General features: G+C 36.0%; 1 protein-coding gene across 1 annotated transcript; it reads right to left on the bottom strand.

Annotated features, from left to right (window-relative positions):
* Positions 1–12,677: 12,677 nt before the first annotated feature.
* On the bottom strand, positions 12,678–14,583 carry LOC136252908 (probable serine/threonine-protein kinase kinX). The gene is made up of 2 exons (XM_066045500.1): positions 14,450–14,583; positions 12,678–14,354 (listed from the first exon to the last, which is right to left on the bottom strand). The coding sequence occupies exon 2, from the start codon at positions 14,336–14,338 to the stop codon at positions 12,899–12,901; it is 1,440 nt and encodes a 479-aa protein (XP_065901572.1). The 5' UTR covers positions 14,339–14,354; positions 14,450–14,583; the 3' UTR covers positions 12,678–12,898.
* Between the last annotated feature and the right edge of the window lie 1,940 nt (positions 14,584–16,523).

Genomic DNA, 16,523 nt, shown 5'->3' with positions numbered 1-16,523 from the left:
TTGAACAAAAAGATGGTGGGATAATATATAAATTAGCCAGTCAAATAGTACTACAATTAATTATAACTAACCATTCTATTACCATTTGGACAATTAAAAAAAAAAAATTCAATGCCGGTCGGGTTTATATAATGTGCTATATTCAACTTTAAAGACTCTTCTTTTTGCCCCTTAAAATGTTTCTAGGGTGTGTGGTTTTTAGAGAAGGCATTTTGGCGAGCACTGCTCAGTATTGTGGCTAGTCCTGCATCAAATATACCAGCATATAATCAACTCATTGACACGTACACCTACCCATAATCATCGTAACATACTAGACCTGGTTCTTACTAATCTAGATGACTATATTTCCGACCTACAACTCAAGTTATTCAACTCCTACCATCTGATCACTTCAACATTACCTTTTCACTGTCTACAAGTGTTACAATATCCTCTAAGTCAACTACTTACTTTACATTTAATTATTCCAGAGGTGACTATCAAGGTTTACATGACTATCTGTATCGTTCTGACTTTACATCATGCTTTTCAAGTGATGACGTTGAATAAATATGGCATATACATCATTGAATATCACCATGCAACTGTTTATTCCTGTAAATAAAATTCATTCAGATAGACATCCCAAATGGTTCAAATCAGATATAAGGTACTGCATCAAAAATCTTAGAACTTTTCACCTTAAGATATAGGCATCATTATCATGCTTATAATACCCTTGAGAATTCCCTACAAGACAAAATGAAAACAGCTAACAGAATTATGAATCTCATCTCATCTCATAAACAATTATGCCTTAACTAACAACAACAAAGTATTCAAATATCTAAAATCTATCACTAAGCCTAATAATAATCCTCCAGTCATGAACTTCAACTCTTTAACTGCCAGCAGTGACTCTAGCAAAGCTAATCTGTTTAATCAGTATTTCCACTCTGTTTCTCACGATTCATCCAAAACACCTACAAACTTTCATAATGTCTCAGCCATACATGAATCTATACACTCCTTTACTACTGTTGCTGATGTTTATGAAGCCCTCACTTCCTACATATCAACAAATCTTGTGGTATTGATAAAATCACCCCAGAGTGGTAGCTACAAAGCTGTGCTGGAGCTCTGTATAAGCACCTGCATCATCTAGTTGGAAACTTCATAAAGTAGTGCCCATTTTCAAAGCCGGCGACCAATGTTCTGTAAGACATTATCGTCTAATCTCACTGCTATCCAACACTTCCAAAGTATTGGAGAGATTAATCTATAACAAAATTATCTCTCACATCAGTAAATTCATCGCTCCTTCTCAATTTGGCTTCACCTAAAATTGTTCAACGTTAATTACAGCAGATGCTAATTTTCTTAATGAACAGATCTAGACCCTCACAAACTGATGCGGTCTATTTTGACATCATCAAAGCCTTTGATACCATATGTTATGCCGTTTTGCTTACCAAACTGTGGTCTGTGTTGGAATAACTGGTGTGCTCTGGGCTTGGTTTAGGGACTATCTGACAGATTGTTATTAAAATGTCTGTATCAATATTTATTGCCAGTTCTTTCGGGTGTGCCTAAGGGTAGTATACTCAGACCCTTGATATTTTTAGTCTATATTAATGACATGACATCAAAGCCAGCTCTTGAAATCTGTCAATGATTCTAAGTGTTTCATGCACATCTGTACTGTATCTGACTTTCCCTACAAGAAGATATCATTGCTTTATTTACTTGGCCTAGGGAGACAGACCTGGATTTTAATCTTAAAAGTTTGTACATCTATCATTTAGCTAAATGTAAGTTTGACCACCTACGCCATTTCGGATATGACTATACCACTCAATGACTCACACAAACACTTAGGGCTTATAATTATCTGCAAACTTAAGTTGGGACAAGTACTATATGTTTATTTCTGCTCATGCCTATAAGGTATTGGGGCTAATACATCATACTATTGTTTCTACCCACTCTACCTCTACAATGGTCACATTATGTCTCAATGGTTTGATCTCATCTACTCTATTGCACCCAAGTATGGCATCCACATCTGATGAATAATATCTTGACTATTGAACACAAATTCAGTACTGTGCCACCCAATATCTATTGAATGATACATCAGTAGCTACAAAATCTGCTTAATAAACTAAGGATACTTTCCCTGATGTACTTGTTGGAGTTACAAGATAGTATTATTTGCAATCAAATCAATCAAGATACAAACTAAACAGTACAATATTCATGATTACATCAACGTTAGTTCCACTAACACCAGGTCTAGTGCCAAAAACAAACTGATTATCCCTCATCATTTAAATAATGTGTCAAGACATTGTTATTTTCATAGATTACCAACTCTCTGGAACACCATGCCCATCCTTAATTTGGACTTATCATTTCATTTGCTAAAATCGAAACTGATAACATTTCTCTGGGATCATTTTCTAACTAATTTGTAACAACTGCACATTGTACTATCCGTGCCCTTATGCTACAGTCACATCCACCCACCTCAAATCTGAACTATCTGTAGAAACTGTATGTATGTGTACATATAAGTAAATAAGTATGATAATGTATTGTACAAAATGGCTGTTGGCACATGTTACCATCAGACCTTTGGTGTGTAACACCATGCATAAAGCAATAAATAAATTTTTAATGGACATTTCAAACTCGCAACTTAATTCTATGAAAATAGATTGATACTCTCTAATAGAGCAGTCAACTGCATTGTGATTAGCTCCTAGGATCAATACCCTCTAATAGAACAGTCACTAATGACTTTGTAGTGAAATACTCTATAAAGCATTTACTAACTGAAATGTTCCAAGATAATTGTAAGAAATGTTACACACCTAGGAGCATGATGCAGGCACAATAGGAACACTGAAGAGTATAATAGGTGGAAATTTTGGGAAATTCCTGAAAACATTTGGGCAAAATTTGTGGCAATCCCTTAAACAATACTACTGTAGTGTTTGATTAATATCAATATAATATCCATTTGCATGTGGTATTTTCACATAATAAATTGACAGATACATAATTATGGTAGCCAGATATTGCCCCACAATAGGAATATTTACTGTCTACATAGCTACAAAGAGTAAAAATGGCTTGGAGAATGTTGCTAGCTGCAAAGGGTAATGGAATAGTAAAAATTGATACACAATCATTCATGAACACTAATTCATGTTAACACAGCAATCATAGTATTAATAGTAGGTATAAGCTGCAATTTTTATAAGCAATATTCTTTAAATTATTCAGATAGTGCGAATGTAAAGCAACAGATCATAATGGTATAGCTATAGCTAAAGTACTAATACTCAGCATAATAGTACTGCAGCAGAGCCCATAATAGGCTATATACACATTAGGTAGATCATTTTGCGCATGAATAACACATTACCACACAACAACCTAATTAGAACAACAATCAGTATAATTGTATCACATATGACACAATATTTGCACTACGCTGTCGTACTATTATTTTTATGCTGTTGAACATTTTTTATTATTGTTCCCTAACAACATCACCTCCAACCTACATAGGGGAATTTACTACGTATCAACAGAGCGTATTTGCAGAAAAACTCTGTCTAGTAAATCGTTATACTAAAAGTTCTTAATGTTAATTATCAAGCGCACACTACACAAATGTGCTAGTAGAGAGTCAAAGAATCTGCTTACTAAGACAGTGCTCGGAATATGCCACAACTGTATGGGATCACACCAAAAATATTTGGCAATAATGAGAAAGTCCAATAAAGAGCAGTTAGATGGGTCTGCATCGGTTAACAAGTAGTGTGTTGGACATGATATCTGTAAATGTGCTATTTAGATTGGTCATTGCTTTGATATAATACAGTAAAACTCTAATGATATACAGAACATCCTATTACGATATACAGTATAATTACACAAAATACTACAATGTACAGTACAACTACACACAACCACTATATATGTACTACTATAAACCCAGTGCATGCCATCTATTTACATGCATTTTTTGCCATATATTTATGGATTTATAATTATTACTATTTCATATTTTGTGATGTTTATTATGAATAAGCAAGACCTTCTAGTCTAGAGCAGTGCAGCTTTAATAGTAAACTTACAGTTTTAAGCCTCGTGGTATATATAATAATATGTCACTTCATAAACGGTATACATAATTCTCTTCCTTTTGGGTTTACCTCATCTGGTTTTCACACTGGGTTGCTGTCAGGTAAGCTAGATCTGCATAATGGCATGGTTTCAGTTTAGCATTTATTAATTGTGTCTTTAGGCTATATATGCAGGCTGTGTGCTACTAGATCAGGTTATCACAGGCAAACCCCCCTGGGGCAGGACTAGTAACCCGCAGGACCGTGTCTAATAGGTGAAGGTGTGGGCATCTGGATTTTGTGTGATATATGGACAGTTGGCATTTGCAGCATGATTTGCCTCCATGGTTAATACCAGGAACCCACTGATGTTACAACTAGTTGACACCATGCAGGTCTCCATTTAAGCAGTTAAGTAGACTGGAGCAATCTGCATGTGAGTAAAGCTTCTTGCTCAAGGAAACAAAAGCAATTGCAACTGAGCATAACCTGACATTGGACTTGGAACCATTCATACCAGGCTGGTATTTGTGTATGGTGCCTACACACTCGCATGTGTGCACACACACACACACACACACACAATGCACACACACACACAAACACACATGCACACACTGACCCATTGTTTAAATTTCTATAACTTTCATATCGGAACTGAACATGTGGCGATTGATCTTTTGGACAATTTAGACCCTTATACCTAATCATAAACAGAGACTACTATAGCTTACATGCCTGCACTTTTAATGCTAATCTACTTCATGTAAGATGTGCAGCGTTGTAGTTCCAATGCACAAACTATATTGCGCCTATATTATTATGGTGGCATTATTCCAATGTTTTTTACCTGCCTACGTATATTATGCCCCTTTAGCTGGCATAATTGACACATGTGATTACTAAGGATCAATTTTAGCACTAGTTACATCCAAATGACAAACATTGGTAACTTGCAACTGGCAGCTAGTTTATAACAGGTTGTATTTTGCACATAGCTGCCTAACTGGTCTCAAGATTTATGTTAAAATCATCAAGTATGTTTGTACAGTGGAAATGACCTCTCTAATCTTATAATACCACCATAATCTAACACCGTTTGCTACACCAATAGCATATTATTATGTAACTTTCAAAATCATCTGGACTTAATGCAACACAATTTTTGAGTGCCAATAAATGTCGCATCATTGAAAGTTTCCCTAGACATAAGGATTTTGGTCTCAATTTGTACAAATGGTTATATAGCTCAGCTCATTGTATAGGTATGTAAAAAACACAGTGATTTAAAGATTGGTTGATGTGACATCTAAAGTTTGCTAGGAGGGCTTACATACCTACAAATCTCATGATCTAGCAGTACATGTGTTAAGAATTTATATATGTATCTTAATTGTTGCATTGTCAGGAGTGTACACTGTACAGTGCTATAATATGTGTGTAGACAAAATTAATTGGCCTGGCCGGGAAATTAAGACTGTAAAGTTTTGTGTTCTCCTGTTAGCTAGATACAGATCATTCTGGAGGTTAATAGTGACCCGGTTGGGCAAAATCTTCTTCAGATGTCAAAGTTTGTTAAGTCATAACTTTCTCATAATGATATGCTGCCATGCAACAGTTTTAAGTTGACAAAGTTTCCTATTCACAAGACAAGTAATGATTTTCAAGTTAAGCCAATTGGAAAGCAAAAAGTGTTGTCAGACCAAGACACATATTCTACAATAATAGAATAATTGCTTAAATTGTACCTCTTGTTACATTTATTTGATATGGTGCCATTGCAAATTTTACCTTTGGTAACCTTTGCAGCCATTTTTGTATCGAAAATTGTCTATATCTCCCCGAGGCATTATTTTACACTGTTAACAAACATGGTTTCAGATTAAAGATCTTGCTGAGACAACCTAGATTTATTTGAAGTCAATAGATGATTTCATTCCAAAGTTATAAAATTCTATAATAAAGTTTACTACCCAATAGTATGCAAGGCTAATAAACTCAGCAAATTTTATGAGTATAAAAGTAATCATCATAACCTTGCAGTATATAGAACAAGCTATTAACTTATAGCAAAATTCTTATTGTTTCTTAGAACACCTTCAATTTGAAAACATGGTTCAAGTTAGCAGTGTGTAAAATAATGCCCCAGAGAGATAAATACACAAAAATGATGAATTTTCAATGCAAAAGGTTGCCAAAGGCAAAATCTACAGTGGAACTATATCAAAAAAATAGTCACCAGGAGTTAATTCAAAAGTTTCACAAAGTGCATGAAATGCCAATTTTTGCACTAGCTACATTGCTTCACTATATAAGCTGTCCACTACTCCAAATGCAGTTTTTCAAAGCCGGCTGTGACAAATCTATGTATATATTTGACCACACACAACAAGAACAATAATAATGTATTGCACTTTCTCCTCTATTTAGCACGAACATTTACAGATGTATCATTGTTATCTATATATAATTCTATAAATTAATGACACTTAGCTACAACTTTACATTATGCCAACATTCTCTGATTTTGCAAATTCACTTACTTTTAAATCTCAAGCTTGAAGTTAAACATCATTACGATCATCATTGTTATTATTGTTCAGCTATCCCTCTTTAGGGACCTGCAGGGAGACAACAAATTAGCCTGAGGCACAGGGAGTCAGAAACCTGAACCTGAGAACTATGCTGAATGCAAATCCCAGATCAGGTGGTAACTTAATTTATCCACAAAATAAGTACATTTTCTGTTATATCATTTACTTTACAGGTACTGTGTAAATTGGATTTAGTAATATCCTATGGTTGCTGAGATTTAGTGGTTTGTTAGCCAACAATTATTGGATGAGGTAGAGTACCTGTAAGTTGTGAATATTACTGAAGGTAGAGTACCTCAGGTTGTGAGGTACTGGTATGTAGAGTACCACAGGTTGTGAATGTTACTGAAGGTAAAGTATGGTAACCTATAGCTATAAGTTGTGAATAAAGGTAGAAATACTCTTTTAGTACCTGTATGTGTAGGAAAACCCTGTGACATTGCATAGGCATAAGACTATAGTGTAAACTGTAACTACCTGTTCTTGCCAGTGTTTGGCTTGTGTTATATAATTATCAAAACTCATATATATATATTATATATCAGAGTGTGAAATTTAATACATAGTAGCACTAGCTATATTGTTATTTACCAATGGCTGAAGACTAAAGGAAGTTTATATGAATCATGACTGAATTTCAATGCTCTCCGAAAGGTACAGGGTCCTTCATATACAGTGCATAAAAATAAAGGTTGCTCTGTTTATAGTCAGTATTGAATTCTTCTGTGAGTATGTGCATGGTACATACAGTATTTTCGACTTGATGGGCATGTAATATTTTCCTACTAAGCATCTGGATTTTTAAACTCCTAAACCAGCTCTTGAATGTTAAATTGTGAAGTTCCTAGTGAAAACTGTTGGAATTGCTATTTTGTGATACCATGCATGTACATAAATTGTTTTCCAACCTTATATAACTCAATGCTACATGTTGATCTTATGATCAAAGGTTGGTACTACTGCATTTGTTTCATGTCTGAATCGAAACTGCTTTTTTGGGTAATTAAATATGCGTACGTAGTTACTGTAGAGTATGTTACGGTGCTTCTAATGCATTAAGATATGTAATTGCAATAATGCCACTATACGTACATACACTTCTGCTACTTATTCTCTACTTTTTAGACTAGCTGTTAGACAGTTGTCAGTGATTATCACATGCCCAACCTAACAGTGGGCACTTGCTGAAAATTCCCATCACTAATATAATTATCCAGTGTACAGTAACCTCTTTGTTCAGCTATTATAAATAAGACTTCCCAGCAGCAAGCATCATATACTCTGGTTTATAGTTCTAGTGTACGATTGTTCACTACTGATGATGATGTTGGCAGTCTATTACATTATTTTCACTAAACTGGTGAAGGCTACTGATAATCAATGCAGCGTGTATCATTTTAAATCTCTGGTAATTCTTGTGAGGACATTTACAATAAGAACCTTGAATCACATGAATGGTCAGGATATTACTGGATCACTGATGGACCCACTAGGGTATATTGTGGGATGACTTATTCTGGATCATCTTGTGAGGATATCTACAGCAACAATCCTGAAACTGGTGAAAAGTCAGGATATTATCGCATTAGTGACAACCAATGGTCTTCTGTAATATGGTTGCAACTGCTGCTGCATTTACTGCTGGAGATTTTATACCCACATGTGCTGGTGTGGGTGGAGGATGAAAAGCATTGTCAATATTGATATCAGTGAAGGAGATAATTGTCCCAGTGGATGGCAGAAAGAAACTGTGTCTGGTGTTAGCTTTTGTTGTCCAGATAGTGATGATCATGTAGCATGCACCTCTACCTTCTTCTCCACTAATGGAACACGTTACCAGAGGGTGTGTGACAGAGCAAGAGGATATCAGAAAGGCATACCAGTAGCCTTCCATGGATACCATATTAGAAATCAAAGAACAATTGCATGATGGTTACTATGCTGATGGATTACTGATCACCTATGGTAATCCTCGTCAGCATATTTGGACTTACATTGCAGGAGAATATGATAATCGTACTGCATATATTTATAATTGTCCTTGTGCTGCAGGAGGAGGATCACCCCCACCCCCTTTTGTAGCAACTAACTATTACTGTGAATCAGGAGCTGCTGATATAGCTGATCATACTGCATATTACCTTAATGACGTGTTGTGGGATAGGTCTGGTTGTATTACTAGCAATTGCTGTGACCTCCCTATGCAACCATGGTTTTACCGTGAATTAAATGCAACAACTAGCAGTGACATAGAAGCTAGACTATGCAATGAGCAAGGCTTTTATTTGAAAGCCATCTTGATTGACCAACTGGGCCGGAGTTATACATATTCAGTCAACTTATGTGAATGGTTTGTAGATTTAGATTCTGTTGTATATAATAGTAGACTTACTGATATAACTATTTGATTTTGTATTTGAATTAGAAACTATGTAAAATATATGCATTATTTTTGTGATTTGAAGAATATTTTACAAACGTGCACAATTATAGGCTGGTGACCATGCATTACTCAGTAAACAAGATTATGTAACAACTGAGGATGTAAATACAGGCTTAATGTATATAGACCTGTCAATATGAAAGGACATATTATTATAACAACTGTCACAGTAAAAACAAAAAAAGGCTGTAGTGTTCGGAAGTGTACAATCAAAAATCAGTTGGAAACTTCACTCGCTGTTTCGTACAATTCTGCGAATGTACTAGGGGATATATTGTAATGAGTAGCACTATAGTCCAGGGGCGGGGTTTCTAGAAACCCCTTTGGGGCTGGGCTTACTTCAGAACAACTGTCCAGCCCTTAGGCAACTAGATTCTTCCTTAACTACAACTACTGTATAAACCCATAGGATATAACTAATCATATTACTAGAACTATACTGCAAAAGCATCACAACTATTCAACTTTTTTTAAGATGCAACTTGTTGGATGATAGTCACTTGAGACAAACTATTATGCATATTATGTAACAATTATGTAACAATCTATATAGTGCACTATATAGATTGTTACATAATTTGCTGAAATTGTAAAGTAATCTGCAGAATTAGCTGAGCTTATTTATTCACACTTCTTGATTTTTGTTGATTGCTGAGTGTAGCTGTTTTTGTAGGTGTCACTGCTGACTGTAATGTGTTGCAATACAATGTAAGTACTGTAGTACATTCTAGAACAATCTAGCTAGATCTACACAATCTTGTAAGTATAAAAGCACTGGATTTTTGTTGTACCTTACCTTGACCTAAAGTGATTATTAAAGTTTGATCAAGTAATGAGCACATTTGGCAGAGTTTTCAACACAACTTGAGTAACTTTTCTCCTTCAGTTAAAGCCTCCACCTACCTTACTATAGTTCGTCCTGTTTTAGAGTATGCAGCATCAGTCTGGGGCCCATACCAACAAAATGACATCTTATCCCTAGAAAAGGTCCATCGTAGAGCTGCTTGGTGGGCACTGTCTGACTATAATAGACTTAGCAGTGTAACTGATATGCTAGAGATTTTGGATTGGCCGTCACTTGAATCTAGACAAAGAATTGGTCAACTACAAACATTTTATAAAGGGATCAACAACTTATCAGGATTGTTCATTCATGCATATTTCTTGCCAACTCAATGATCCACCAGACACCACCACACTTACCACTTTATCCAACCCAGTACATGGTCCAGTTATTACCAGCATTCTTTTTTTTCAAGAACAATCAAAGATTGGAACAGCTTGCCAGTATCTGTCACTGATAGAATCAGAAAACATAGATACATTTACTAATTACTTATTGTCTATCTAACTGTTTGCTGTGTATTTTGTGTGTGCATGTGTGATTTCTTTGGAGTATGTCTGCCCAGTTAATAAATAAATAGCACACAAATTATACTCACCAATGCTCATCTGCTAACTGATGCTTCACTATTTTTGCAATAAAACTAGCTCAAGGATCGCAAGTATTTTTGAGAGTGTAAGATCAAGATACTCTTAGACTAATAGAACATTCAGTTGAAGCATTAAACAAGATGCTATAAGTATGTACAAGTTGAGCTGGATCCTGAAAAACAGCTAAAAAGTGGATTTTTTATCAAGTGAGTTAACATTTCAGCCAACCAGATGATTAGTACTGACAGCAAGGGTGTCAACAACAGACACGTATGGTTTGGTTCCATTACAAGTTCGGGAGAGAGCTGTAATGGGCACAGTACTTTTATGGTTTCCCTATAGGAAATGTATGGTGAAAATTTTGATTGGTTATAAATATTGTGTCAGACATTTTGACAAAAAGATTTTGAAATATTTTTAGCAGGTCAAGCAGTGCTGCAAATGAGCCAAATTTCAAGATCATGTGCAATTGCATCCCTGAGTTATTAAATGTTTCTGAAGATCCAGCTCAACGCGTACATACTATAGCTAGCTATATAGAGATGTATCTTTACAAATTTATGTCAAAGCCCTCCCCTCCCTTCCAACTTAGAGTACTATTCTCCGCCCCTGTTGATTCTTGTTATTGACATAACAGTAAACCTTCCAAGACTACAGAGCAAACAGAAGAGGATATAGAAGGTGGTGATAATAGTGAGTATTAAGGATAAATGCCAAGTAGCTATGATGAAGCAATTAAAGAGTTGATAAAGTAACTGAATAGTAGAGCGGCATAGTGCGATAGTTGTGCACTTTTTGACATAGGCGGCGGAAAGGGGGGGCTAGGGGGCTGAAGCCCCCCCTTGGTCTGCTGAGGTCCATATATGTTGTATTCCTTGTGACATAATTTTTTGGATATACAGCCATCGCATATTTGACCTTTGGTGACCTTTACAGCCATTTTTGTATTGAAAATTTCATTGTTTTGTCTTTATCTCCCTGAGGCATCATTTTCAAATTAAGGGTGAACTACTCGGCTTTTATTCGAAGTCAATAGGTGATTGCATTTCAAAGTTATGATCATTTATATTAACCATGAAATTCTATGAATTACTTGCCCATTAGTAATTTACACCCCAAGGACAAAGAATTTTATGACTTTCAAAAATGATCATAACTTTGTAGTGGAATGAGATACAAACTTCAAAGAAAAGAAAAGTCAATATAGTTCTTAGATCAACACCTTTAATTTGATACCATGTTTTAACAGTGTAAAATAATTCCTCAGGGGGATAGACAAAAATAATTAATTTTCAGTGAAAAAATGGCCCAAAGGTCTGATCTGTGATGGCTCTATATCAAAAAAAAATGTCACAAGGAGTACAATTTGTGTGGAAAGTTTCATAATTGTATCACAAAGTGCACGAAACGCCCATTTTTTGGTGCTATGCCACTCTACTAGAATAATGACTAGTTATAAAGCTAGCTAAATACTTGAAGCTAATCATAAAGATTCGGTAGACCAATCTCTGTTGGTAAAAGTATGACATAGTTAGCATCAGTAGATCAGAAACTCTGTAAAATGGTATGTTTTAAACAGTATTAAAGTTTATTAAATTTCAAGCATTGTAAAATTTAAACCTTGTCAGCATCTGGAGGATCTCACTTTTTTATACCAATATAATAAATAAAATCTGTTATAGATATGGATCTCTATGAATGTTCAATTAGAGTAGTTCGACAGCTCAATTATATATCTCAATAATTATGATAACTCTGTAAAGATTTTTTTCTTTGCAGTTGCATGTTTACTCCTGTTCTCCCTTCTGAGGAATTCGAATCAACATTCTGTTAGCCATACTACAGTAAATTGTTAGTGATTTTGTCTTTTTCTGTACCTTTGTGCTTTGTGCTGCTCCAAACCTTCAATAGTGTAACTATAGTATTCCTGATTCAAACCTTATATGGGATTCCAGAACCTCAGGAAACCTATTTGAACATTATTGCTTTTAAAAATCTGTTATTAGCACAATTTTGAAGTTCAAATATTTATTTAATGTAAATTGTCAACAAATCATAGACAGCATGCACAGATGCATCTCAGTAGAGGATCATGAAAGTATATTATTACAAAACGTATAAAAGTATTGTACAAATATACCTATATGATATATACATGAAGTTATACACATCAATTTAAAATCAATGACACTACAAACAGAACTAACAGACACAAAAGTACACATATACTTGTGGATAACACTTTCTTACAGATAGCATAGACAAAGCCTCGTCTGATTGATGACGAAGTTGTTTCCTTCTTGACTCTACCTCCTTCTCCTTCTGACACTGGCATTAGTTGCACCTTCACTGGTGCTAGTCACCTCACCCCCATCCAGGTAGTCTTTATAATCAAGAGAAGGAGGAGGACCTGATATTTCCATAGTGGGAGGAATACAAGATGTATGTTTGTAAGGGACTAAAGGCTCCATTCTTTGGTTGCTTGGAATTGTCATAAACAAATCTCTAGCTGATTTCGGCTGGACATCAACGGATGAGCTTGCAATTGGTGGTAGAAGCTTATTGCCGGTTGAGGTAGTATTATTACTAAGGACAGTGCTTTTTTCATACTTTGGCTCAGCAATGGTACTCTTTCTCAGAACATCAATAGTCTTTTGTTGACGTTTGTTTAAGTCCTTTTGTGCGTTTAACTCCTCTGTGACTGTCTGTAAACGTGTTTCTAATTCTTTAATCTGGGTTTGTGTTGTCTTTTTATAACTGTCAAAGCTTCTTAACTCTGTACGGAGTGTAACCATATATTTCTCTTTATCTGATAAACATATCAGCAAGTCAACAATATTGAATTTGGAATATCTGGATTGTTCCAAAGCAGAGTTCTTTATTCGATGCAGCTCTTTAGTAACCCTTTCAATAGTCGGCCTGTATTCTGGTTCATCTTGTAAGCAACTAACTGTTATTTGCTTAAGAAGAGACCCACTAATCATCTTAGCTAAATATTTCTCCCGCCTCTCAACTTCTGACAGCACAACTCTTTTTCCCGTTGAATGATCTCTCTTTATTTGATCTGTAGGAATTGGGTACTGCATGCTGATCACATGCAATGAGACACAACCTAGTGAAAACACATCAAGTGGCTTGCTGTACCTTGGCTGGACTGAAAGAGCCTCCAGGGACATAAATGGCTGTGTCCCTGGTGCTCGAGTGTATTTGCTCAAGTCAATCGAAACTATCTTAGCCATTCCAAAATCAGCAATTTTAGCAACCCACTGTTGTGTAAGAAGTACGTTATTAGAGGACAGGTCCCTGTGGATGATGTCTCGACTGTGAAGGTATTGAAGACCTTGTGAGGTGTCCACCAATATTGACAACTTGATATGAAGAGGTAGGTCAGTAGTTTTATATTTCTCTATCAAACTGGTCAAGTTAGTGTACATCATCTCCATTATAAGCCACGGGAGCTTATCCTTAGGGGAGGGATAATAAATTCCCAGAAACTGCACTACGTTAGGATGTAGCATTCGACTACTGTTAACGCATTCGTTGAGAAATAGCCTCTCTGTAGCCTCGAAATCTTTCCTCCCCACCTCCTCTACTAATATCTCGTGTATCACTTTAGCTGCGCATATCGTCCCATTCACGGACACTTCTATCACGCGACCATAGGAGCCTTTTCCTAACGTTTCTTTCCTCTTTGTTTTCTTTACTCCCTCCAATCGTAACTTTGCGTAATCTGTCCAATGCGCCATCTTTGTTGAAAGATACCTGTAATATGGTGTGGTATGAACAGACTTCATGCATGCATACACGTGATTCTAATGATGTAACGTATGTTAATATGTAACACATACTGGTTGTACCGGTTTACGCGGGATAATTGTGATAATCTAATCAATAGATGTTGTATAATCCGACTAATCCGACATATGGTAGGCAGACTTTTAGCTAAGAATTTTGGCGCCCTTATTTACGCGCATCAGCAAAAATAGTCTCGCGGCGCCGCGAGACTACCGCAAAAAAATAGTTATTATATTGTTTAATTAGCAGAGCCCGCCTGGGGCATAAGTGCTAATGTACATTAAAAAAATTAAAAGTGATTGTATAATAATTGTTTGAAGCTGTCAATAGTTTGTTGATTGATGATGTAGTCCATTCCATTCTGGTGTTGTTCTTGGAAAAAATGAGTACTTATAGTTGTCTATTGATGTATGATAGTGTAGGAATTTTTGTTCATGATCAGATCTTGTAGTGGTTACAGGTGATAATGTTGGTAAGTAGCTGTTAGGTATTTCAGTTAGGTTGTGGATAATCTTGTATAATAGAGTTAACCTTGCACATTTTCTCCTTAATTGCGGGAAGTTATAGTTTGCAGCGCGTGAGCTTTCTTTGAGCAGAGTAAGAGAACCTTTACACCCCCAGGGATGCCACTACAATTTGCACTAGCTGTTAAATAGTCACGCGTATCCGGACCGCGTTTTTCTTTTGTGTGGGCGTCGGGAAACGATTCCCACATAAAAGAAAAAAATCGGTCTGGCTACGCGGCGAGACTATCTGTTAAAATAGTGCCCCCGGTGATGACGAAAGCTGAAACCGAATCAATCTCAACTTCATCCGGCATTCTAGCTAGCCATAATTCACTCCAATCACATTGATGAGTGACATTTTACAGCTAAGTATAGCTATCGCCTCGGCTATCACGTTCTTTCTCTTGTTTGGATCCGCCACTACAAGTGTTCTGTCACCTGCTGCATGCTCTTTCTCAGCAATTACTTTTATTTTATTTATTTACCTATACTGTACAACTTCAGAAATGAAGAAAAATGTACAGACAAATCACAAAAATAATAATTCAATACAATAAGTAAATTATAATTTAATTATAGATTTAAATACTTCAAGTGGATTAGAGTCTTTAGCTAGGTTAGGTAAATCATTCCAAAGTGAAATTGTTGCTGGGAAAAATGAGGACTGATATGAGGTCTTTGATGCTTGCAATGATAGGAGGTTAAAAGGATGATAATTTCTTGTACTGGAATATGTTGCAAAGTTAGTATACAAATCAAATGGGATATCAATTTCATTGTGGATAATTTTGTACATCATGGATATAATCTTAATTTTAATCGTCTGCTTTCACAGTCCAGCTGGTCCATAAGGTTAGTTACGCTAACAGTAGGGTCACGTGTGTATGTATTGGTCACAAACCGGGCTGCTCTTTGTTGTATCTGCTCTAACTGGGATATTAAGGTAGACTGCCAGGGTGCCCAATTCATTATTGACAGTCAATACTAGCTAATTGATTTGTTACTCAGACAATTTATATCCTCTGTTGGAGCACTTTTACTTTAGTAAATAAGCTTGTGTAGCTATAGTTATTGTATGCCGGTGTATTATGGTTGTCGGTTGTGCTTAGTATCGAGTCTATTGCTGTATACGGGAGAAGGCTTTTGCCAACCACCATGCATGACATTGAGCAAAAAATCAATCAATCAATCGATCAGTAAATCAAATGTATCACTATTGTTGAATGTTTCAGGAGTACTCCATCATTCTGTCATCTTTGCTAAATACCTGCCCTCTGAACTTCTGATCATATTGCTAATTTCCTGTCTTTTGGGGTTAACATCATACTAGTAATGGGCTAGTGCCCTGTCAGAACTATAGCATTTGATTGGCGGTGTAATAAGCTTTCTGATGCTCACTCTTCGGCAAGCCCAAATTCTCCTGCAATACTATGTAGATGTAAAGTGTGCCACACATTAGGCAAGAATTTGGCATTATTTGTCAACATACCAAGGAATGATACTACTGACTTGTTGGTAGGAGCAAGCGCATCACCTGTACCAGCTATCAAGATGTCTGTATAGGTGTATATATATGCTCGAGCTCGTCTCTGCTTTGCATGCATGGTATCACAACACCACCTGTATGGCC

This window comes from Dysidea avara, chromosome 4 (assembly GCF_963678975.1).
Source record: "Dysidea avara chromosome 4, odDysAvar1.4, whole genome shotgun sequence".
Lineage (NCBI taxonomy): Eukaryota > Metazoa > Porifera > Demospongiae > Dictyoceratida > Dysideidae > Dysidea > Dysidea avara.
The sequence above is the reverse complement of the archived record's forward strand: the minus strand, read 5'-3'. Positions and strand labels throughout refer to the sequence as shown.

Excerpts from the sequence above, each read along its gene's own strand:
- LOC136252908 (XM_066045500.1), bottom strand. The coding sequence starts at position 14,338 with ATGGCGCATTGGACAGATTACGCAAAGTTACGATTGGAGGGAGTAAAG.